Below are 26262 nucleotides of genomic sequence, written 5' to 3' on the forward strand. Positions count from 1 at the left end.
CTCTTGTTTTTTTTTTGTTTTGATTTATTATGTGTACTGTATTCCACCTTCACGTGTCCCTACAGGCCAGAAGATGGCACCAGATCTCATCATAGATGGCTGTAAGCCACCATGTGGTTGCTGGGAATTGAACTCAGGTCCTCTGGAAGAGCAGCCAGTGCTCTTAACCTCTGATCCATGTCTCCAGCCCCCATAGCAACTCTTACAAAGGAAAACACTTAATTGAGGTGGCCGCTTAGTTTTTTAGAGGTTCAGTCCATTGTCATAGTGAGGAGCATGGTGGCATGCAGGGTGACATAGCGCTGGCTACAACTTGATCAGAAGGCAACAGGAAGTGAACTGTGTCAAACTGAGTAAAGTTAGAGCAAAAGAGACCTCAGCACCCCCCCAACCCCGTGACACACTTCTTTCAACAAGGGCATAGCTCCTGATAGTGCCACTCCCTTTGGGATTAAGGGGCCAGTTACATGCAAACTACCACAAGGCCCTAGATTTGATGCCCAGTACCACAGGTAAACTCAAAACCCCTTGTAATGACTTTGTCAAGTGCAGGTCACCTGAAAACCCAGGCAGATGGTATATATAGTGACTTAAGACATGGTCATCTGTCACTGCAACAAAATAGTTAGCAAGGACAGGAAGGGCTTGGTGGCTGCCTGCTGCTGCTGCAGGTGGAGGAGGAGGCAGTAGCATCACCTTGCTGTCACCTGCTGCTGGCACTTGCCCTACCAGCCACCTTGATAGTCATTAGTTTTGGTTTTTCCTCCCACATTTTTATGCTGAAATCTCAGGACAAACGATGACTGGCAGGAAGATTGGTTCTGTATAGGTAATTTGGTTTTTAATTCTAGCATGGCTGCATTGTCATGAGGGCCCCTGACTGCCTGTGTATCTGAAAGCCAGCATTTCAGGCATGACTGTGGAGCTCCTCTAGGCAACATGCTGACCTGTTTCCCATTATAACACCATACCTGAGGCCAACTGCTTTACCAAGAAGAGAGATTTATTTCTTCTACAGCGTAGGAAGATGACGATCCAGTATGAGGTGGTCCCATCTTTAGCCTCTGGAGGGCCTCATGGGTAATGACATCACATTGGTAGAAGGACATGCAAGGGAGCACATGTAACAGGAAGCAAGAGAGAGTCAAAGCTCAGGCATGCTGACGGTCTAAACCAGCTCAGGTTGGCCTGGAAGTCAGCAGCACTGAACTTGATGGTGCTCCCCTTCCTCAGCCTTCTGAGTGCAAGGGTTATAGACATGAGCCATCCCATTCTTGTCCTCAGAGCTTGGTCTCAGGAGCACTAACTCTGGAAGACAAGTATTGACCCCTTTGAGGACAGCGTCTCCCAAACCTTGCACTGGGCCTCAGCCACTCACTGTCACACTGTGGACCAAGCTTTCAGCAATCGACCTTTGGGGAACACTATTGAGACATGGTTGTGTGGTGCACAGTCTGCCCCCCTGTTCAGTCTACTAAGTACGCTGACTTCATCACTGAGGTACCTCAGCCAGCATGGCGGTTCACGCAGCATGGTATGCAAGCACAGATTTCCTTACTGTGACTACTGGGGACCACTTGGGTAATGGAAACTTTGACAAACATCACCCAGTTGAAAGCAGTCCAAGTAATGTGTAGCATGGTTAACTTCTGTTCTCACAGAAGCCAAGGTCTTAATGCTCATCCTTTCTGGAAGCTATGATTCTCAACAGTAATCCCAGCATTTGGGAGGTAGAGGGAGAAGGATCAGGAGTTCAAGGTCATTCTCAGTTTTGGAAGTGAGCCTAGACTACACAAGATCCTGTCTCTAACACAAACAACAAAATCCAAAGACTTTTCCTTTGGCCAGATGCCAGGCTCCACTTGAATTCCAGACAGTTTTGTTAATATCCAGATATTTAGCATGGAACATTTCTAAAAGCCATTTATAATTGGCTACATCTGACACACCTATCTTTTTCCTCCCCGTGTATTATTTTGCTGCTAGGTACTGAATGAGCCAAGGGTCTTGCTTTGACCATATTCTGGGCAAGCCCTCTTTACCAGTGAGAGACAGCCACAGCCTGCTTTTGACTCCCAATGTAATGTACAACATCTCCAGTGTAGCCCATTCCTTCCACATTGGAATGTGCTGCCTTCCTCAGAAGCCAATCGTATCCAGCCTACCCGTTACTGTAGCTCGAAGGGCCTGCTCTACACCTTTCAGGAGCCTTTGGTTATCTGCAAATCATGCCTGGGGCAACTCCTTGGAAGATTATCCCCCACTGAGTCACTTTCTAGTGTCTGTGGTGGGGAGGGGGTGAGAGCTCTCACTAAGTTCACCCTGTAGTGCTCTGGAGACAGACCAAGTAGGTCTGGCATGGTGCCTAGTGAGTTCCCGAGAGGCATGAATGCTTTTGGTCATAGGACCTGCTTGGAGACCACTGCCCAAACATTAATGTACCTTACAATGACCTAGTCAGGCAGCAAATGACTACTTGGAGGCCTGCCATTGACTGACACTGGCTCGGTTGGAGGACTGCATGCAGAGCCAAGACTCTTACAGCACAGTGCTGGGTAACACACAGGAGGGGGCGGGGATGTAGAAAATCTGAACCATCAAGGGCCCTATGGGCAGGCCGAAGAGAAAATGCTCCTCTAGCTACTTTATTTTTTGAGACAGGGTCTTATTGTAGCCCAGACTGGCCTCAAACTCCCAGTGACGTTTGCCTCTGCTTCCTGAGTGCCTGTTTGTCATCTTGCACTCAAGGAACAGTGATACTGGTGAGCATGACCCACAGGATAATCTGGTTATGGAAGCCATCTAGAGCTATCCCCAGGTATATGATACAAGGCAGGCTTCCCTCGGGGGCTCTAGGGGGTAGGAGGGAGTGGAGGCGCAGGTGAGCATGTGGAGAGGCAAGACAGGCAGTGCACTCACAACCCAGAGAAGCTAGAGCTCTTCTAGAAACAGATGGAAGCAGATGCAGAAACCCACAACTAACCAATGGCCAAGCTCCTCGAGTACAATCAAAGTGAGGGAGGAGCCATAATATGAACAAAGGAGTCAAGACCACAATGGGGAAACCCACAGAATCAGCTGACCCTAGCTAGTGAGAGATCACTGCCTCAGATCTGACAAATGGGGAACCTGCATAAGACTGAACTAGACTCCCTTAATAGAGGTGACAGTGGTGCGACTGGGACAATATACGAGGCCCCTGGCAGTGGGTCCAAGACCTAACACTAATGCATAAACTGACTTAGTGGAGCCCATTCTATGTGGAGAGATACCTTGCCCAGACTAGACACAGTGTGGGGGTGGAGAGGTGCCTTGTCCTGCCCCAACTAGATGATGAGACAGACTTAGTAGGGGGAGGGAAGGGGAGCAGGAGGAGGGAAGGGAGGGGGAACTGGGGTTGGGATGTAAAAAATAATAGAAAAAGATTTTTAAAAGCGCAGCTGGTGTCAAAGGGAGGGTGGTGACTAAGGCAGTGTACAGGGGACTATGATGCAGTTTATGAGGAAACATGCAGTGCACAGGGGACTATGATGCAGTCTATGAGGAAACATGCAGTGTACAGGGGACTATGATGCAGTTTATGAGGAAACATGCAGTGCACAGGGGACTGATGCAGTTTATGAGGAAACATGCAGTGCACAGGGGACTATGATGTAGTTTATGAGGAAACAGGCAGTGCACAGGGGACTATGATGCAGTTTAGGTACAACTGTCTTGCAGTACTGAAGCCCCAGTACCCAAACCAGGGTGCCTTAACCTCTGAACTCGCCAGGGTTTCAGCTTGATAGAGCTCTGATTCCCAAGTTAACAGGAAGGCAAGCTTCCTCAACATCTAACAGAGCTCCAGTCCTCCTATTTAGCAGGCAGGAAGTAACAGGTCAACAGGACAATACAGTAAATGCTGACTAGGGAGGCCTCCTGCTCCTACGAACTATACTTTGCTATGTATGGTTCTTACAAATGAATCTCTTGACCCGCCATGTAATTCAGTGACTAAGGAAACAACTTGGTGCCACCCCGGAGAGATGTGGCCCTCTAGGAAGATAACAGTCTACGCCTGTGTGAAACACACGCATGCCAGGCTTGGTTAATGTGCAGCTCCCTTATCTCTGAGGAGAAAGAATCGCTCCAAGACTTGAGCACAGTCCTGGGACGGGTTTTGGACGGTGACAGGAAACTATAAACGGCTTGAAAATGCACACAGAACTGTTCACCCTGCCTCCAGGAGGCCATGAGAGCAGACGCCAAGCAGAGGGAGAATTGGTTTATTGGCAAGGTCATTCCTTGTTAAACTGACAGGGTCAAGTGGTGACTCTACAACATAAAAGAGGGTTTTTGCCAGACTAGCTTCACTGTGGTGTCTGAGGTCAGTAGGTCACCAAGCAAACGAGGACCACTTAGCTTCTTTTAAGCTATGCAATTAGGAGAGAATCTGTAAAACCTGTATAGCCCTTCAATTATCCAGACCTGTTCATTTCACATACTCAGTTGAGGTGCACAAAAAAATAACTCCTATTGAAAAAGCAACGGCTGAGGACAAGACCAGGGAAGGCTTGCAGCATTATCCAGGGTGATGCACGTAGGCACCCTACAAAAAGGTAGCTTTCTCCAGAGAACTGCATTGGGCCATCAAAGTCTGCCACAGCCCTAGGTAGTGACTGGTTTCAAGGTGCAGCTGACAGGTGACGTCTGTCCTCATCATGAAGTTGGTGTTCCATTCTTTTGGAAAACCTGCAGCCAAAGCCCTTGGGTCTGTCGTGCTTTGGAGATGCTAGGATGGGGGTGGCAGGCAGAGCCACAGCAGCAGGCACTACAAACAGCACTAGTCTAGAGGGAGGCTAGGATGCAGGCTGTGATCACTGCCAGGGAATAGGCTGGAAGGGAGCCAGGTAAGGAGAGAGCGCTGGGAGGTCAGCTCTGATGGCAGGCAGCTCTGGTCCAGTCGCTCAAGCCTTGCTGAAAGCTTCGTGCATCTTAGGTAAATTCAAAGAATCAAAGACTGTCTTGTCTGCCTCACTCCCAGCCTGGGTAGCTAAATGTAGGGATAAATTCCCTAAGGACTGGCCAACCAGGTCACAGCACATTAGAACCTTCCCCAGTACAGGTCAGTGCGAGGGATTCCAGCCACAATTTCTGATTCAATTCCACAGTGGTCCTCTCCTCTGAGGATTTTAAAGAGGCCTGGGGAGAAAAAAAAAAAAAAGTAAGGTACTTTCAAAGTATGCTCTGGGCTTTGTCTAACCCTTGTTTTAGATGGTGCCCCACTCTGTAACCCAAGCTGGCCACAGACTCCATTCTTCAGCTTCAGCATCCTGAGTACTATGGCTACAAAGGTGTGGGGATTACAGCCACCATGTTCAGCAGCCTTGGGCCTTCACCCTTGTTGATGTACTTGGATTCATCCAGACCTAGGGGTGAGTCATGTGGCCCCCAGCATCATCTGAGACATCCCTTGGCTCCCTTCACACGCTGCCTGTGCAACGGGAACTGTATAGACAATCACGGGGAGCTCTGAGGCTCAGATGGTTCTAGATCAAGGTATCTATACACTAAGTCAGTCAGGGCCATGCCTCAGGCCACAGCGGAGCCAAGGGGCCAAGATGCTCTGGCTCATGGTTCCTTATGTAGTCTGAGGAAGGGACTGCAACTCACCATTATCACCCCAGTCAACGTTCCAAGAGTTGGCTACCAGCCAGTAGGGGACGCTGTTCTCTACTCCCCAGCCCAGGATGCGGATGGCGTGACCACCCATCATGTCACCGGCCTCATGCTTGTATACTCCTGAGGAAGAAAAAGAGAGTCTGACTGGACACAGGAGACTGCCTGCCCAGAGTCCCCCAAGATAGCTAGCCACACAGCCATTAAGAGCAGGCTAACAGGAGCCAACTACTCTCCTGCACAGAAAACTCTAGAATGTTGGAGAGGGGCTCAAGATGAGCACTTTTAGCATGGCAAGGCCATGAAATACCAGAGAGTGGCACTATCTGAAAGGATTAGAAGGATAAGGGAAGTGGCCTTATGTGTCAGTGGGGGTGGGTGTTGAGGTTTCAAAGCCAGGCCTAGTGTCTCTGTCCAACCCACACTCCCACCCCATCTGTCTGTGGACCGGGATGCAGCCCTCAGCAACTGCTCCAGTATGTGTGCCACAAAGCTCCTGCCATGATGATAATGGACTAAGCCCCTGAAGCTGTAAGTCAGCCCCCATTAAACGTTGTCTTTCATAAGAGTTGCCTTGGTCATGGTGTCTCATCACAGTATGTGACTAAGAAGAAAAGGAGTGTCTCTTCACAGCAGTATAGCAATGACTATAACTGTGGACACAGTACTAGGAGATTATGCAACTATACACATGTGTATGTATGTGCATGTACGTATGGAGATTGTGTGTGTGTTTGGAGAAAGGGCCTTATTAAATAGCCCTAGCTGACTTGAAACTCACTGTGTAGAAAAAGCTAATCTCAAACTCAGCTGTCTACCTGCCTCTGCCTTCTGAGTGCTGGAATTAATGGTGTATACCATCATGCCTGGCACTGTAAAAATATTTTTGGAAGCCAAACACACTTAAGTATGCAAATTAAATATTAAAATGGGATCCTACAAAAATATTGTTTGGTTGACTTTGAAATAAAGATTCTGATAAACTCAAGTTATGAAGCAAACTTAAAGCCAAAGGGCAAATTCTCTGTTTCACACCCTGAGATGTGGTGTCAGGGTTCATATGCCACTCTTTACAAGGCTTGTGGAGTTTTCAAGCTGCTGCCCTGGGGCCCACTGGAGAGGTGAGGAAGACATGGATGGCTGCCACTGCTGGCTGACAGCAGGTGTCAAAGCTGGTCAACCAGGCCTTCCACTTGAGGGTGACTCACTTTTCAAGCTGAAATGCATCTGTAAGTGATAGGGGTGCAAGCTCTGTGATGAATGCTCTTGGTTGTCAACTTGACTATGCCTGGAGTTAGTATAAACCCAAAAATCATCAGAAGTGGACAGACCCACTTCTAATGTGGATCTTTGAAGTGGGAAGATGGACCTTTAATTCAGATATTTTCAGGTGGGAAGATCCACCTTTAATCTGGGTCACATCGTCTGCTGGCAGCCTATGTAAAAGACATGGAGGAAGGAAACGCTTTTTGCTTACTCTCACTAGCAAGTCCATTCCTTCATGCATTGGAGCCTGCTTCTTTGGGATTCCGGTGTATACTCCATCCTCGAGGACTGAACAACTAATTACTGGATTCTTGGACCTTCCATTGATAGGTAGCCATTGTTGGACTTTCTGGACCACAGCCTGTAAGTCATTCTAGTAAATTGCCTTTGGATGGATGGATGGATGGATGGATGGATGGATGGATGGATGGATTCATTCATTCATCATCATTCATTCATTCTGTAAGCTCTGTTCCTCTGGAGCAGTGTTCTTAACTTCCTAATGCTGGAGCCCTTTAATACAATTCCTTTAATACAATTGTTTCTATTTCATAACTGTAATTTTGCTACTGTTATGAATCATAATGTAAATATGTCATATGCAGGATGTATTTTCATTGTTACAAATTGACCCAAAGGGGTCATGACCCACAGGTTGAGAACCACTGTTCTAGAGACCTCTGACTACACAAGATACTATGAGCTGCTAATCACAAGTCACATTTGTGACCCCAGCTACGTGGAAGGCCGAGGTGATCTAGGCCTTTGGTTTTTTTTTTTGTTTTTTTTTTTTACGAGACAGGGTTTCTCTGTATTGTTTTGGAGGCTGTCGGTCCAGCCCGGCCTCGAACTCACAGAGATCCGCCTGCCTCCCCAGTGCTGGGATTAAAGGCCTGTGCCACCACCACTGCCAGATGTGGATGAGTGACAAAGACCGGAGTGATTGCTATGGAAGGAAAAAGCATCAGCAGAGTAGGGGCTGAGGTGGGCTGGCAGGGATAAATGGGGCCCTAGAGAGGCTCTATGGAGACCATGCTCAGAAGGAGCCCGGCAGGCAGACGCTGTGACCATCTGCCCAGAGAAGGGAGTTGGGATGCAGGTTGAGTCCCAGTGCTCTCTCTGCCTTCCTCCCCGTGAGACCTGCTGGCTCATGTGGACCCTGGACCCTTGACCTTTGACCTTCCAACCCTGGCTGGTACTGGAGTCAGTAGGTACCTGATTTGTAAGTCAAGAAGTCTGAAAACACAGTGAAGGCACCCTCCACTGGGCCATTTTTGTAGATTTCCGCCATGATCTCCTTCTCATTGTTGGACACGCTGTAGGAAGTGTACCCTGTAGAAGGAACAAAGTCGGGAAGAGTGAGAAGGTGCCTCCAGGCCCTCTAGCCCTCCAGAAGAGACCAAGGAAGGCTTCCCTAGGTAAGTGAGCAGAGCTACAGTCCTAGAAGAGGAGGCCAAGAGGACCCTAAGGTTTAGAACCAGGTTCTAACCCCTTGCAAAAACAATGGTCTGCCTGGTCCCCTGGAGCTCAAATGTGCGGAGACAGGACAGAGGGTGAACCAGAGTGTGGAATGTGCATCTCTGCCCAGTGAGATGGGTGTGAATGACTCAACTTCCCTTCTTCCTGCTGCTCCTGGGGTTTCTCTGTGTAGCCTGCTGTCCTGGAACTCTCTCTGTAGACCAGGCTGTCCTGGACTCAGAAATCCACCTGCCTCTGACTCCTGAGTGCTGGGATTAAAAGTGTGAGCCACCACCATCCAGTACTGGACTCAACACTCCATGGCACTGGCCTCCTCCTCCCTCAGCAAGCCCCAGCTTACCGTAGTGCTTGTCTTCTTTGTAGGATGGGGAATAGCCAGCCTCACAGCTCTTGGTACACTTAGGAGTGTCTCCTTCTCCAGTGCACTGGGGCCGGGAGCCATTGACATGGTGCTCACAGGGAGGTATGGTGTATGGCAAGCAGCCTGACAGGAGGGGACAAGATGATATCAGTCTGTGTCCCCCAATGCGAGGCTCCCCAGGCCAGTCAGAGCTGGGATGCAGCCAGATCATGTCTACTTCCTGTGGCTGCTCCTGTACTGAAGGTGGTCTGGCCAACTGTCAATCAGCTGGCCCTCTCCCCTTTACAATAGAAAAGGAAGCCACCGATACCTGCCCATGAAACCCACCTGAGAGACAGGGGTTGTAGGCACACACTCACCTACATGGGAATTGTAGAGTCCACCAGAAACCAGGCCTTTTTTTATCCAGAAGTTCCATGCTCCAGAAGGATAGCCACCATTACAGCTGGAAAAGAGCTTCTATCAACGTTGAGCTAGCTCCAGCTGGTCCCACATCACTACAAAGTCATCACTGGAAATACACTGTCCTCACAAGAATCCTCCTACAGTCCAATAGCCTAAGTCCTCTTCTCTCCAGGGCTATCCAACCAGAGACCCAACCCAGCTCCATCTCTGTCTACAGGTACCCTCCAGGTCACAAGGACTCTCTTTTTTTCATGTTCATATCAAACTGACCTTCAAAACTCCCCTCTCTGAACAGTGTTTCTCAACTTCACAGTATGCTATAATTCCCTGCGTATAGTAGCCCCTCCCTTATCTGTAGTTTGATCTCTTGCTTTCTCTGTTTTTGAGACAGGGTCTCTCCATGTAGTCCTGGCTGTCCTAGCACTTGCTATGTAGACCAGGCTGAAATCCTCCTGCCTCTGTCTCCTGAGTGCTGGGACTGAAAGGCAAGCACCATCATTCCTGGGTAGTTTGATTTCTGAGGTTTTAGTTATATCATTAACTAAGGTCCAAACCTGTTAAATGGAAAACTCCAGAATTAATTCCTCAGTTTTAAATTGCACACTGTTCTGAGTAGCATGATGAAATGTCACACTCCCTGGTCCATTCAGCATAGAGCATCAATCATCTTTGTCCAGAGTATCCATGCTGTATACGCTACTATCTCTAGTCGACTGGGAGCCATGTTGGTTATCAAATCTACAGCTGTGTGCTGCAGAATCTTAGTTGAAGATGTGTTACATTCATTTATCTGTGGAATATTTTTAATGATGCAAAGATGTGTTGCATTCCTTTATGTTGCACTTATTTAACCCTGCAATGCTGTGTCACTTTGCCTGTCTAAAACACCTGATTGGTCTAATAAAGAGCTGAACAGCCAATAACTAAGAAGATGAGAAAGGATAGGCCAGGCTGCCAGGCAGAGAGAATAAATAGGAGGAATGAGAAAAAGAGAGGGAGAAGAGGACACCAGGGCCAGCCACCCAGACCCACAGCCAGCCACAGACTAGGAAGGAAAGAAAGAATGCAGAATAGAGAAAGGTAAAACGCTCAGAGGCCAAAGGTGGACGGGATAATTTATTTAGCAAAGCTGACTAGAAACAAGCCAGGCATTCAGAAGTAAGAATAAGTCTCCGTGTATTTATCTGGGAGCTGGGTGGTGGGCCCCTACCGAGCAAAGAGTAAAAAGCCAACCATAGTTGTGATGCTGTAGTGTGGGTTCAAGTAATCCTTGATAGTCAAGTCTAAGAGTCGTGATGCTGGCAGCTCAGACATGCCAAATGGAAGCTGTAAACGCCTTCTTTGTGTGAAAAGGCACAAGTTCTGAACTTAAAGAGGAAAAGAAAATCATAAACTGAGGTTGGTAAGATCTACAATAGGATTGACTCATTTATGCCTTTAATTGTGAAGAAAGGGAGATTCCTGTTGGTTTCACTGACACTTGTTGGGGGCAGGGGGCTCCACTTAGCTCCAATGCACTAGGCAGAATACGGAAGTGTGAGGCTCTGCCTGGGGAGAAGGAGGAATCACCTTTCTCCTTCTTCCTGCTGCCCCTGCACGATTGGTGTGAGGCCCACACACATTTCCTCTGGAACTCTCAGGAATGTCTAACCTGCACCACTGTTACAGACTAAGGGCCAGGTAGCCCTGGTGAGCACCCAAGTCTGTGTTTAGTGTACCATCACCACCACCACCACCACCACCACCACCACCACCACCACCACCACCACCCGGAGCTGAGATTTGTTATCCTTATATCTCCCTGAATTGGGGGTGGGGGTAGGGCAAGTGATGGGATACAAGTGGGGCAAAAGCCAGACAGGGAACAGAAAGTAAGCAAAGCTTTTGGAAACCGTATTCTGCCAGGACTCTATCCCTATGGGACTGAGGCCTGCCTGGGCTGCCCCAGAAGCTTCAACAGTGTCTACCTGCAGACTCCCATGTCTCCCTCTGACCCAGCCACAGTTCTCCTCTCCCCAGGCAGCCCTGGGTTATTCAGCATAAAGGAGGACAGGAGTAGGGTCTCCAGGAGGAGGTGCCCAACACTTACCCGTCCCCACACTGCATACCACAGCAGGTAAGCAGGTCCTCAGCAGACACCTCCACATTCACATGGCCGTTGGTGTGGATGCACAGTCGGTCAGACATGGCTCCCACCGCCCCAAACGCCTGGAAGAATAAACAGTAAGTTCCACCTGTTGAGGAGCCCACTGTACCTGAAGCAGGGAGGCCCTGAACCTTCGGAATGGTTAGACCCATTCAATGTCAGGTGAGGTTTCTGGGTTCATACTTAACGTTAAACGTAAAGAGACCAATCCAAGTCTCTGCCTCACAAGGAGCAAATCCCAAGGCAGAGAGCAGACGGGAGCCACCATAGGCACAGGAGGGCCACAGGGAGTCAGTGACTGAATTGGTTCATTTGGAAGAGATGAAAGGACTGTGTGGACGGGCAGTAGAGACAGCCACCCAACACTGGGGCATTTTTAATGCCACTGGACTATATACTTAGTTGAGAGAGGCGAATTTTCTGTCATTCGTATTTTGCCACAATTCAAAAACCACAGAATGGTTCACTAACACACACGAGCACTCATGAAGCTGTGTTGTGGCAGGGCTGCCGTGTTTACTGGCGGAACATGACTCCACAGCCTGCACATGGGCCTCGATCTCAGACTATCATCAATGTCCATCATCCACTCATCCTTGAGTAGTTCCCAAGAACAGGATCAGAAACTGTAGTGATAGAAAGAAACTGACTGACTCCAAACATTTCCTCACTTACCTTGTCCCATTTGGTCCCTCCCTAGACACTCCAATCACATCCCAACCAGACTTCCTCAGGAAGCCCTCCCCACCAGCAGGGTCTTACCCAACAAGAGCCGCAGGACCCCTGGTCTCTAATCTGACCAATAGTCGGGCAGTTGGACCACTGTTTCCGTGCATCAAAGGTTTCAGGTAGCTCCATGTCCTCAGCGAACCCAACCCTGGGTCAAAGAAGGACTCTGTTACAAGGACAATTTACTCCCATCCCTAAAAGGCTCGGTAAAGAACAGCTGGCCCTGGATGAGTTGCACTCACTGGAGAGGTGGCAAGACATATGCATATTTAATAGGTATTTTTCAGATTTTCTACTCATGAAAAACAGGTTTGTTTTGTTTTTGCCCCTATCACAGATTCCTGTCCTGGCACCTCAAGTCTGCCCCCCCTCCTTCCTTCCTTCCTTCCTTCCTTCCTTCCTTCCTTCCTTCCTTCCTTCTTTCCTTCCTTCCTTCCTTCCTTCCTTCCTCCCTTTTCTAGATAGAGTCTGACTATGTAGCCCAGGATAGCCTAGAACTCTTCATCCTCTTACCTTGACCAAGTCCTTAGTGAATGTTGGAATTACAAGCATAACCCATCATGTCTCATTCAAACTGCTTCAACAACAAAAGTCCTTCAGGTTTGTTTTCAGGTTGGGGTTGTATATGCAGGGGAAAGCATCTGTGCTTCAGGCTTTTCTTTTAGATTTACTTATTTAGTGTATGAATGGTTTTCCTGCACGTATGACTGTGAATTCCATGTGTGCCTGGTACCCCCAGAGATCAGAAGGCATCAGATCCCCTAAAACTGGAGTTACGGATGTGTTTGAGCTATCATATGGGTGCTGGGGACTGAACCCAGGTCCTCTGCAAAAGCAACCGCTGAGCCATCTCTCCAGCCCTGGGATTCCTTTCTTTCTTTTCCTTGAAGAGACATCTAGCAATGCACTAGGGTAGATGTGCCTACTCTAGGCGCTACAGCTGCCTACAGAAAACACCCCGATTCTCTCACTGGGTCTGCAGAGGTGCCCTACAGCTGTGCAGCTGTCAAGCATGCGGAAGCCCTCAGTTTGATGGCCAGGACTGGTGCCAAGGCTAGATGTAGAAGTACATGTCTAACAGGAAGATCATGAGTTCAAGGCACAGCAAGACCCCTCAGGGCACAGTGTATCACCTGAGGATCACACCTTTGTGGCTATCATAAGATAAAGCCAAGCGGAGTCCTGAAGTATGGACCTTTGATCCTGTATGTAGCCTGCCCTGATTCTAAACCAGTGCTTCTAATCTTTTACCTCCTTTCTGATTTGGAATTTTAAAAATATTAAACTGTGCCCTGGCTACAGCCTGGCTTGAGGTAGATAATACCATCCCCATTGTGCACTAACATTTGATTACCTCATCCTTGGACGGACATTCCTAATCCTTGCTAGGAACAATTTCTGCATGAGTATGTCCACTGCGGTTTTACAGAAAAATAAAACATTAGTAGCAGCTCCTATGGACTTTCCCTGAATTATGCAGATCTGTGCGTAGCCAGACCTCAACTTCTAAGCCTGGGGCCTCACCTGAGGATAAGACACCTTGGAGACAAGGTAGTAAACCCAGCATATAAGGTGGTCTCTGCAGCCCAGAAGAGCGCACCTAGGGAATCCAAAGACGACTTCCCCTACCTCTGCTTCTATACCCCAACACTAGCACTACGGCTCATAAGCCAATATGCAGGGGCAGTGTCTACTCTGGGGTGAGCCACTCACCTTTCAGGAAGCTTGGGCCCACCCATGATGGTACCACACAGCCTCTTGAGGTAGCTTATGTCAACATTGTGGAAGTTTCGTCCAGCCTGGAAGAGAGGACACACCGGGATAGTCACCCACTGACCAAGGGGTTTCCCAGGATGGGGATGGGTAGTCCAAGGGTCCTGCCCAATTTGGGAGCTAGGAGAACAGGCAGAGTGATTCAGGCTTAGAGCACACATCTCAGCCTATGGTGTCTTTTCTAATCTGCTGTCAGTTGTTAGCAGGAGGCCTGCCCAGACCTGGATGGCAAGAAGTACTAAGGAACCACCTTACCCTCCATTGTAGTTTTCCTAGGGTCCACCTGGTTTTGGAGCTCACTTATCCCTCCACACACCTCCATGTACAAGTGTTCACACACATATGTACTCCCATGCACACAATTCAGAGGTCAGAGAAGAAGCTGGTGTGGTCCATAAGCTTCAACATCCAGAAAAGAATGTCCTATGACCAGTTAGTCACCTCAGAAGCAGTGTGCACAAGGTGACCCAAAGCAGGGGCCCACAAAGATTGAGAGGAAACGGCACTACCCACCTGCCATGTCGTATTTCGTTTGTTGATATAGTTTATCAGGTCATCCGACAGCGGGTGGAAGGAAGGCTTGTTGTGGGCACTCGCCAGTGCCAGCAGGCACGAGAGAGGGATCAAGGACCACCACATTCTGGAAGCTGGATCCTGCACCCACCTGAAAAGGACACAGGTGCATCAAAACAATTTCCACACAAGGGCACGACTCAGGCTTCTGTGTCTTTATAGCTCCAATGTGAAGCCTGGCTTGATGGGACCCTGTAACACGACACATGGCAGTATGTATGCCCCCTCCTGGTTCTTTTAATACTGCATGTACCTGATGAACAGGTTAAGAGTCTTCCGGTGTTCTGGGACAGTTAGCCTGAGGCTGGGTGTGGTGTAAACCTGGGCTGGGAAAGTCAGGGAGGTGATGCTCAACCTGGGCCGTGTAGCTACACCTCCCTCAAAAAAAAAAAAAGCCGTTCCGTGTGAGTGCGTCCTGAGGAGAGCCGAGGGGTAAGGAAACTAAAGGTAATGCTCATAAGCGTTACTTAAAAACACTTTAGATTATTTTGTCTGTATATGTGCCACCACATGCAGGTCCGAGGACAACTTCTGGGAAATAGTTCTTTCCTTCCACCTCAGGCCTGACTCATCTTCCCAGCTCTGTGAGCTCCGCTCCTGGTACATTTCAAGCCAACAGAAGCTGCGGTGGTGTTAGCTGTTGAGAACTAAGCAACCACACCAAATATGTCAGGGGTACCAGGCCCCCAGGAGCCCCTCCAACCACGGGCTTTGCTTCCAGCTCAGGCGAAGGAAAATGATTGCATCAATACCTTTGACCTTTGGACCTTGAGAACTGGCTCCAGTCAGGAGGCCAGCCATTTCCAGCTCAACGCATGAGTCACCTTCTTGAGCAAGTAGCTAATAAAGGCCAGGTCTTTCCTTGGGTGCTGACAACTGGGGGTGGGCCCAGTGGGAACAACAGTAGGTGTGGGTAGGGCTGGAACCCTGTCTTGACTGTAGGATTTATAGAAGCAAGTGCGCTACATCAGGGTCAAACGCAGACATATGTACTTAGAGAACTCTTTGGTGGAGTGGGAAGTTAAGACAGGATCTCATTTAGCCCAGGCTGGCCTCGAACTCCTCTGTCTCTGCTTCCTGGGTGCTGGATCAAAGGCAGAAGCAACTGAACCATAAGAACAAAGTGTATGAACTATTCTGGAAAAGCTCCCATGGATGTCTTCTGGACCATCAGGATGTATTATAAAATGCCTGGAGATACCAGCTCAGAAAAGTTCCACTAAAAAAAAGGCAGACCACTCAAAACTCATCTTAGGTATGGGGAAGAGTATGTGGGGACCAAGGAAAGAAGAAGTGACACACTCCTGCAGATGTGCTTGTACAGCTGGCTGCCCATCCTGGGAAAACAAGGAGGGCCAACTCTGCACACCTGGCTCCCCCACGCAAAAGGGCTACACAGAAAGGAGGCCTCAAAACCATGCAAGTCTGAGCAGGTTGTGAGGCATGCATGTAACCCTAGGGCTCAGGAGCCCAAAACATGAGTAACAAGGGTTTAAGGCTAGCCTGGGCTACACTATGATACACAAAACAAAACAACTGAAAAGCCTAAAACAAAATTAACTCCTGGAAAGCCTAGAACTGGCACAAAAACAAACCCTGGCAGGAGTCACATTAAAGTCTTATGCTGGTGGAATGGGCTTGCTGCCAAGCCCAGTGACCTGAGTTTGATCCCCTGCTTGATGAAGGAGAGAACAGACTCTTACAAGTTGTCCTCTAAACAAACAAGTCTTCATAATAGAAACAGCAACCAAGACTCGTGGAAAAAACAGTGATCCTATCAAAGGCTTTGTGTCCTGGAGAAAACAAGACTTGAACGTCAGAGTTCATGCAGCTGGGTAAACATGGGCTTAGCATACATGAGACTCCAGCACCACACACTCTCACATCAGAAACACGGGGAGAGCATGCCGGGAAAATGGATACAGTGTCTACAGAAAAAGTGCAAATGCCCAATGCAGATAAGAACATGTTCAGCCTCAGAGAGGAACAGGTAAAATCCAGACGTTGTCAGTCCCAAAGGCCAAAGCAGTTGCTGCTTCTCCCAGGGGAGAGTGTAAGAGAGAAGGGAAAGGGTCTCTGGGCCACAGAGAAGCCAGCTTAGACCTGTCAACTGAAACCTATACATACACATGGGGTCTGCACCTGGACACTAGATATTTATCCCATACACAATGACACTAGCACACCAATGTCTACTGAACATTTTGCATGAACATAAGCCCGTAAGTAAGACAAATGGCCATTGGCACAGTAACTGGTAAATGACTACAAGTGGCTAAACAGAGTTCAAAACAGACACCAAAAATGAACTAGCTGGAGGAAATCACACTGCGGAAATGAAGTAAAAGCATCCAGTGCCACGGTTTTCTAAGTAGGAAAGAAAGCAGCAGGTGACTGAGGAACATAGGGACTCTGCCTACTAAGCAGGCAGGTCAGGTGCAGAGACACAGTCTTGCCATAAGGAAAACACGCAAAGGCAGCGACCCCACCTTGAAGACTCCTTGTCGTTCTTCTATGGTTCACTATGATACATCAGTGTCCCACAAAGGTTCCTGTGCAGAACACTTGGCTCTCAGCTAACACAGGTGGGCTTTCAAGGTTGGACTTGCTGGAGGTCTCACCACAGTTTTGTTTTCCCTTCTAGCTACACAGGAGCTCCCTATCACTGGCATTTCTCCCATGGTACCCGCACTATGGTGGGCTCCAAGGTAAGGGGCCCTGGACAGAAGTCAAACCTGTGGGCTGCCTGGTCTTAAGTTTTTGGCCTCCCAGTCAGTGAGCTATATAAACCCCCTCTCTTTTCAGTGCCCAGCTTTGAGTATCTCATTATAATAGTGAAAAATGGACTGCCACACATACATATGTACAACTTATCCAACACTTACTGCCCCCATTTCCAGTGACTCATGGAAAGTCTATCTCGTATGACTATGTGTCAGCAGACACATGGTCTCCAAACCACCCTCTGATTTGTACGTGGCATCTTAACCATTTTGTATGTTTCTGTGCATTCATGTTCAAGTGTGTGCAAGTACAATATATGTCCATGCCTCTGGAGACCAGGACAACCACAAGTGTTGTTGCTCAGGTGCAATCAGCTTATTTCCAAACAGGGTCTCTCAATGCCTGGACCTTACCAAATTGGTGGGGCTGGCTGTCTATGACTTATCTTTGCCTTCCCGGTATAGGGACTGCAAGTATGTACCAACACGCCCGGCTTCTTTTACATGAGTTCTAGGGAATACTCAGGTCCTGGGGAGTCAAATTCAGTTCCTTGTGCAAACCCTTTACCAATTTAGTCATCTCCAAAGTCCTGCATCTGAACCTTTCTTCCCAGACAGGAAACCCTGATACAGAAACACTGACATGTCCACTCCCTAGGGTAGGACTCTGGACTAAGGAAAGGGCTGGTAAGTGTGTTAGGATCTCCTGTGTTGAAGGACTGCCAGCCTTGGGTTCTCACTATTCTGTATGTGGAGAATAAGAAGTGTCCCAAGATACTTCCTAGGGACTTGGCATTTGTTGCGTTGTTAAATATAAACTGAGTAGAGAGGTGCATTTCCATGGCAACTTGAAATTTTAAACAAGATGTCTTTAGTTTCTGTGGTGGCAGGTATTCTCATGCCCCCAAGGGCTCCCATGTCCTTGGCCTACAGTCCCTGGCCACTGCAGCTGCAGGGCACTTTCTGGGAAACTCAGTTTCCATTGGTTCTGCAGCCCATCCCTGACCATCAGACCTTATTCTCCCCATCATCAGCTGCAAACCTAGGTATTGGGGCTTCAGTGGTTTAGCTGTACCCACCTAATGTCTAACCCCATGCACACCGAGATGAATCCCGAAAAAAGACTTCACCCCCAAATGCCTAGATCCTCCACTCCTCACCAGCTGCTGAGGAGGCCGGGCTCCGCTGGGGACTGGACACTAGTGTCTAGATCTCGGTTCCGCCACTGTCACCCTTGGACACTGCCCTTCCCCGAGCCTCAGGTTCTGGACGTCTGAGGTGGCAGTGAGCACTGTGTTTCAAGGTGATGCAAGGAGCAGGAGGTTAAGGACACTCTGTGTCAGTGGACATGCTCCACCTGCTCCCCAAAACTCTCCCTTCCAGCTTGGGCTGGCTAATTCCAGTTTACTCCAAACTCACTCTCTAAGCCTCCACTCGGCAGGAGTCAGAATTAAACCAAGCTTCCACCCTCAGAAAAATCCATAAGCCCTGTCAAAAAGAATTCTACAAGGAGGGTCCTGAGACTGTCGCCTGAAGTGAAGCCTCCTGTCCCCACCCAGTACAGTGATTCTCTGAGATGTCAGTCTTCCCAGATATCACACACACAGGCACTTCAGTGCCACAGCCAATAGTGACAATGATAAGCTAAGCTGTCCATAAACCTGTCATGGGTTCTATGTTTTTGCCTGAAATAGCCCCTGGCTTTCACTTCCCCTACTTAAGCAAGAATTTCCCTTTATTTCTCAATTCTGTGACTTTTACTTTAGCTAACAGAAAGTCTTTATTTCACGAAAGGAGGAGGCTGGAACAGATAAGTACATTCAGTGCTAACCCATCACAGATGTGCAGCGGGGCTCTATTCTAGGAAGGTGGGAAAACAGGATGGGGAGACCTGCTGGGGCCTCAAAACTGCACTTTACGAGCTTCTCTTCCATAAAAACAAACTTGTCTCAGCTTTACCTGTCATTAAGGGCACCTGCTCCTCAGGTTTTCACCTCTTCAGTCCACCCACAGAACAAGACCGTGCGAGCTTCATTTCCCTTTGACTGGTTTGCCCAGCTGCTCTCTCCATGCTGGGCTGCTATGAGGAAGCTGACATCCTAGTCTCAGAGCTATGCGGAGCTGACCTGAAGGAGGCCAGAGGCTCCACCTTTCCCTACGCTTCATTCACAGCCTCGAGGTGGACGTCCAGATCTCATCTTTGCTCCTGGTAGGAAAGTGTGTGACTGATTCATGGCTGACCCTTAAGAACAAAAGGCAGCTTGGGGCTGTCCACAGCTACCTGCTACCCAACGCACACCAGGAAGGGGAAACCACAGATGGAATTCAGAGGCAGCTCAACTAAGAAAATGCCTCCATAAGAACAGACTGTGACTGCAACGGTGGCACATGCCTTTAATCCCAGCACTTGGGAGGCAGAGGCAGGTGAATCTCAGTGAGTTTGAGACCAGCCTGATCTACAAAGCGAGTACCAGGGCAGCCAGAACTCTTACACAGAGGAACCCCATCTCAAAAAAGAAAAAAAAAAAAAAAAGGAAGAAAGGAAGGAAGGAAAGAAGGGAGGAAGGAAAATCAGAGTGTGGGCAGACCTACAGGGCATTTTCTTAATTAGTGATTGATAGGGGATGGCCCAGCCCATTGTGTGTGGGGCCTCCCCCTGGGCTGGTGATCCTGGGTTCTTTAAGAAAGCAGGCTGAGCACACCATGTAAAACAAGCCAGTAAGCAGCATCCCTCCATGGCCTCTGCATCAGCTCCTGTATGAGCTCCTGCCCTGATTTCCTTTAATGATGACTACAACCTGCTTTTGGTCATAGCAATGGCAATCCTAACTGGGACAGACCCTCAGAGGAAAGACATTTAATTGTTGGTAGAAAAAGACATTTTGAAGGGACAGTCAACATTCCCAGAAGCTTTTGTTCCTCAGCTCCATTCCAGACCTGCAGAGATGCTTCCCAGATGCACGGGGTAGTATATTCCCCAAGTTAGCTCCAAAAATATACAAAGTACAAGGCTTTTTAAAGATCTTGAGATGTAAATGAGATTCGTGTTCTATGCTTCTCAGCTTGCTCCTCCAATTCGACTGCAGGATAAATTAAGTTCCAGGCTGGTCAGGCTGAGGCCCAGGCAGACATGTAAACAAGCAACAGAAATGGTCTGTCTGTGAGCTAGGCATCTCCTCCTTTCCTGGGGCTTCTCCGCTCAAGGCTGGCAGAAGTGACGGACAGAGGTACACTTGGAAAGTGCCTCCCTGTACCAGGCAGGGGGCAGCTACCAGCAGGCAGAGTCATCAGGTATAACCTCCGGTCTCTGCTAACTGACTGCAGCTCTCTATGCACACAGCAATCAGCACTCACTGTCCTGGGGCGATTATCTATCCTAAAAAGTATCCCAGTTTGAGACCAAGTACGCTTAGGCTGGCAGAGTGCTTGCCTAGTGTCCTGGGTTCAGTCCCCAGCATCACATTAAGCCAGAGGTAATGGTGTACGCCCATAACACCAGCTCATGAAGCAGCAGCATAAGGAGTTCAATGCCATCCTTGGCTACACTGTGAATCCAGATCAACATCAAGTATGAGACTCCCTCTCACAACACTTCCTCTCCCTACCAGGTCTCCTAATCGGGTAAAAAATTATGACCACCATACAATTTGTAATAAGGCCGCATATGCTGATGTATATTCTACTATTTGATTATCGAAACAAAGTACAGCCCCAAAACCAGAGAGGATCAATAAGGCTGCTTGAATTCCAGTAAGGTTTTTCATCGGCACAAGAGGGCAAGCACCAGCTGCCTTAGGCAAGCCGGAAAGACATGTGACTCCTATGAATGAGCACCACCTGCCTGGACCAGAGCAGAGGGTCAGAGGGCAGCCAGCTCTGCTGTGAGAGCAGATTGTCTCAGTAGTCTCTAGAACTCTGTGGACACTAACTTGGTGTTTATCAGCCCCATTCTCTCCTACCCAGCCTGCTGGAAAGCCATATAATCTTGACCAGACTATAAAGTTACTGGCCCAGTAAAAACAGGTTAACAGTTGAGATCACAGACCACATGTCTCTCTCCGCCTGCAGCTTTTATAAAACACCAGTCTGGAAAGATCCCTCCAGCCTTGTAGAAGGCTTCTATTTCACAGATGAGGGAAACAAAGGCATGAAAGGAGACTATGGGCAACCCCTGAAGGGCTGGTTATACCCGAGTGGGATCAATAACCTTCCAGAGATCAAATTCTAGGTCGCTTTCCACCTTTGTTACCCAAGCGACTCTAACCATGTTATATTACAGACTTGCAGGAGACTTCACTTTTTCTTCTGTGAAGTCCCCCAACCTCACACACCACCTGAATTATAAAAACTGGAAACTAGGGCTTGGAGGAGTTGGTTCAGTGGGGAAAGTACTACTGTGCAGTCATGAGGACCTGGGTTTGAGCCCCTAACTCCCACATAAATGCTCTGAGGACTTGGTGGTCTGCATTTGTGATCCCAGCATTTGGGAGTCAGAGAAAAAAGATTCCTGGGGCAAACTGGCTAGCTGGACTAGACAATCCGTGAGCTCTGTGTATAAGTAGCCCTGCCTCATGAAGTGGAGAACAACCTAGGAAGATGCCCAGTGCCAACCTCTGTCCCCACACACATACAAACACACGTACACACAAAACTAGTTAGAAACTACATCTAATTGCAGCCAAGTTCAGGTTTGTGATCTAAGAAACCCAGACAATTGTAGATGCATGTGGCATACATGCTTTAAGCTCAGCACCTGAGTTCAAGGTCATCCTTGGCTACATATCAGGTTTGAAGCTAGCCTGGGCTATATGAGATCCTATCTCAAAAAAACAAAACAAAACAAAAACTTTTAAGCATTGTTTTCAGACAGGGCCACTATATAGACCTAGCTGACCAAGAACTTATAGACAGGTTGGTCTTGAACTCACAGAGTGCCGGGATTAAAGTAGTGAACAACAACAAAATGAACAATAATACAAGTGCTACTTGTGACCAACCACAAAATCTGGGAGAGCTTCACTAATCAAAGGCTTTCCTATGACAAGGACCTAAACTTGAATATCTACTCACAGTAATGAAGGCACAGAGACCATCTGAAACCTATCACACTGACAGTTAGGGTCTGGTAAGATCTAGTGTTGGGACATAGAACAGGAGCTCCTGAACTTCGGGACACAGCCAAAGAGGGGAGGGGACATCATCATTATCTAGCAAAACAAAAGATGTGCAGGTCTACATCCAGCAGCTTATCCTACTTCTGCTCTGCCCAAGAGAACTTACTGTGCCACCATGGGCAAGGGTGAAAAGGTAGGAGGAAAAGAATTGCAAGTAGGAATTTTTAATTGTCCCTCAGGTCAACACATTCAAGACCAGACCTGGTGGTGCATGGCTTTAATCCCAGCACTCAGGAGACAGAGGCAGGTGGATCTCTGTGAGTTCAAGGCCAGCCTGGTTTACATACTAAGTTTTGGGGCAGCCAGGATTACACAGAAAGACTCTGTCTCAAACAAGTAAACAAAAAAGACAAAGAGACTAAATTTACTAGGCATTACAAAGTGCACACCTGGAATCTCAGCACTTGGGAGACAGGCAGGGGGATCAGGAGTTCAAACTCATCCTCACCTACATGGTGAGTTTAAGTCGGGCTACACGAGACCTCTTGTCACACTGCTACCTCTCCAACAAATTAAACATTAAAGTCGCAGGCATCAACATCAGCCAATCTCATCAAGGGTGAAGAAGACACATAGTATAATTAAGTTACATAAAACAATACTTTCAGATTGATACATTGTATTTCAAGCACACAAGTAAGAAAGAATGATAAGAACAGCTGTTGAAGTCCCTGTGAAAGACAAAGCAAACTGACCACAATGAAACATGTCCATCAGAGGGGAATCTCCAAACCCGAGCCTGGTCAGGTCTGCATAAAGGGGAATTCAAACTTGAAGCAAAAAATGAAGGGACTTCTGGGAATGGTGGCCTAGACCTTTAATCCCAGCACAAGTGAGGCAGAGGCAGGTTTATCTGTGAGTTTGTGCATTCCCTCATGCTTGGGCCATCCTGGCCTACATACCCAGTTCCAAGCTAGCCAGGGCTACACAGTGAGAAATGAGACCAATTCTGAAAGAAAGAAAGAAAGAAAGAAAGAAAGAAAGAAAGAAAGAAAGAAAGAAAGGAAGGAAGGAAGGAAGGAAGGAAGGAAGGAAGGAAGGAAGGAAGGAAGGAGAAAAAGGACTAACCAGAAGTGGCAGCTCATGTCTGTAACCCTGGCATGTGGGGGCAGAGGCAGGACTGTCCAGTTCAAGGCCTGCCTGAACTACAGGGGGACCGGTTCCAAAAAGCTGAGAGGGATGGAGGAGGGGGGAGACTGGCTAAAGCTGGCTGGGTACAGTATAGTCTGGGGCAGGGTGCATGATTAGCACGCACAAGACCCAGGGTTGGATTTCAGCACCACAGATAAACCAGACGGTTCCAGCATGCAGCAGAGCTACAGTCTAGAACTTCCACCATGTTCATCATAGGGTGGAATAGAAACTACAGCGACGAAAGCACTCCAGATGGCTCCTCCACCCTTTCTGAGCAGCTCCTGGAGAGCACTGAGATGATGGACCGGGGATGTAGACTATTAGCCAAGCAAGGACAACACAGACTTCATACATCTCACCTTTGCTAGTTCACCGTCTCCCGTATCACTCACTCTGGTTTCCTTTCTGACTTTCAAAAGTTCCATTGCATATAGTTCAGCCACACACACACCTAACATTTCCCGTACACCAGACCATCAAAAAGTCAGTCGGCCAACCAGAAGCTCTGACATCTAAAGGTTTCCACCCATACCACAGAGGGCCTCGGCCTGGACTGCTGAGTCAGCACTTCACAGGGCAGTTCCAACCTGGAACCAAAAGCTCCTGCCTCCACGGCCTGCCTAATCTGAAACAGTGTTGACTTGAGCTGGAAGCCTCTGCGGCCACCTGGGCTGGTGAAGCACAAACTCGAATCCACCTTCCACCCCTAGCCCCCAGCAGTCCATCCCTACAGGCCCGGGACACATGCTTTTAAAGGAGCAGAGGCCATTTTCCTCCAGGGTGCCTGTTTTCCAGCGTGTCCTTTTTTAGGAGAAAGGGTTGGGAGGTGAAACACTCTACAGTCAGACTGCCCTGAAATCCATTATGTAGCCCAGGCTAGCTCCCAATGCACAGAGATCCTCCTGCCTTAGCCTTCCACGTGCTGTGTTTGCCTGGCTCTGACTCTGGGAACTCTGGAGTTTTAGGTCACCACGGAACTTATGAGAAGCAGTTCTTCCCTGAAGGGCTTCGAGGGAGGGTGAGAGCACCTTCAGCAACATTCTCCACATGCTACCCTTCTGAATCTGGCCGGATGATGGACATACCTCCTCAGCACTCCCTTCCAGAGGGAGCAGTCTTCCGGAGACACCAAGTGTTAAGCTTCCCTCTTCCCTTTGAACCCCACACTCTTCTTCCCTTCCCAGAGGGTGAGGGAATAAGGTCAGACAGAGGCAAGTTGAGGGTGGGCTTAGTCCTTTACTCCAGATCCCTAGAGGACCAAGTCCAAATCACCTGTCTCCAGGTCCGCAATTCCAACACCCTGCCAGTGCAGACCGACCCCACAAGGCTTCCGGGCCAGCAAGACGCTGCCTGAAGGAGCTTGTCCCGCCTGTTCCTTTCCTCCTCCACATTCGCATCATCTTGGCACCCCCCTCCAGAAAAAGAGAGTGCAGCCCCGAGCACCCCATCCTCTACTCCACTCTGCCTCTCTTCCTGTTTCTCGGTTGAACTCTTCGTGCAGGGTTCCACCCCAGCCACCCACTACCAGGTTCCTGTTTTCAATAGGACCGGTCTTCTAGGGTGCCAGGGACTGCGTGGGCTTATGTGTGGTAAGTTGCCGAGGCAGATTCTTTAGAATAAGCCACAAACCTTCACTAGCTGAGGTCGATACTCTCCTAGAGCACCACTGAGACCCGGAGCTTGCGGGCTGCAAGGAGGGCCAGGGCCGAACCCTTCCCTGCAGGCTCCTCCCTCAGAGCTCCCCGAAGTCCCCAGCTCCGCCTTTGGAGTGCGCCAAGGCCACCGGAGGGACGCCAAGCCGCGCGGGGTCACCAGGCCCGGCCCTAAGGGCATGCAGGCCGCGGGTACAGCTCGCCTGCAATGCCCGGGCTCAGGAATCCTCTCCCCGCAGACCGCGACCATTCTCCGCACGTAGCATCCAGGGCCGCGGAGTAACCGCGCCTGCGCCTTGGGCGAGCGAAGGGCCTTTCATCACCGCCCGCTCCCCGACCCCAGCCAAGGTGACTTTCTTCGCGGAGCCACTGCGTCCCGGGCACACTTACCGAGTGCAGCGCTACAGCCTGGGCCTGCAGCCGCCGAGCCGAACCGAGCTGCACCCGGCCTCTGAGGCGCACCACTAAGTACCCTTGCGGCTCCGCCCGCCACTGGGCTGATTCGCCACGTGACCCATCGGCCGCGCCCCCGCCCCGCGACGTCGGCGGCCCCACCCCTTCGTCCCGGGAGTCCCTAAACTGCTTATCCTAGGTTCACATCGCACAGCTGGGGTGATCCCGGAAGGAGCCCGTGGTCCGTGTTATCTTTCCACCGGACCGGAGATGCTCTCCAGGGACCCGCGCGAGAGCCCTGCACAAGGAAGAAGTGACATCGCCTACTGTGTTCATCGGAAAAGCCCTGTGGGATCGGGGACCTGGAAATGGCTGGCGTCCCAAGGCAGCCTCCTGGCCTCACTGAGAAGCTCGGAGCATCCTGGCTTAGTGCTTGGGCTTAGGAATACTCACACCAAGGAAGGTAATTAAAACTAGAACTGGACTGGGGCTGTAGCCCAGTGGTAGAGCTATTTCCTACCAAAAAAAAACCCAAAAACCTTGAGCTCTTGTCCAAGGTGTGAAATTCCAAGCTCCTGCCAGGCCATCAGCCCCATGTAGGAACCTCCTGCATCTCCCTGTGTGGTAGGCTAGCCAACACAGAAATTGGCCTATTTGATCTGACAGGGAATAGCATTGCCTCACCCCAGGGTCTCCTTCAGCTACCCTCAGATCTTTCCAATCCTTAGGTCTACCAAGTCATAGGAATGGCCTCATGACATCTTTTTTTGTTTGTTTGTTTGTTTTTTTGTTGTTG

At 49.1% G+C, this 26262-nt stretch overlaps 1 protein-coding gene across 1 annotated transcript; it reads right to left on the reverse strand.

The window, feature by feature from the left end:
- Window positions 1-4249: 4249 nt before the first annotated feature.
- Ctsb (cathepsin B) lies at window positions 4250-25613 on the reverse strand. Its single transcript, XM_005075274.4, has 10 exons — window positions 25464-25613; window positions 14331-14481; window positions 13758-13843; window positions 12078-12192; window positions 11259-11377; window positions 9124-9209; window positions 8744-8887; window positions 8140-8256; window positions 5653-5781; window positions 4250-5181 (listed from the first exon to the last, which is right to left on the reverse strand). Exons 2-10 carry the CDS (start codon window positions 14454-14456, stop codon window positions 5084-5086), a joined length of 1020 nt encoding a protein of 339 aa, XP_005075331.1. The 5' UTR covers window positions 14457-14481; window positions 25464-25613; the 3' UTR covers window positions 4250-5083.
- Between the last annotated feature and the right edge of the window lie 649 nt (window positions 25614-26262).

The sequence above is a fragment of the Mesocricetus auratus genome, unplaced genomic scaffold (genome assembly GCF_017639785.1).
Source record: "Mesocricetus auratus isolate SY011 unplaced genomic scaffold, BCM_Maur_2.0 Super-Scaffold_100707, whole genome shotgun sequence".
NCBI lineage: Eukaryota > Metazoa > Chordata > Mammalia > Rodentia > Cricetidae > Mesocricetus > Mesocricetus auratus.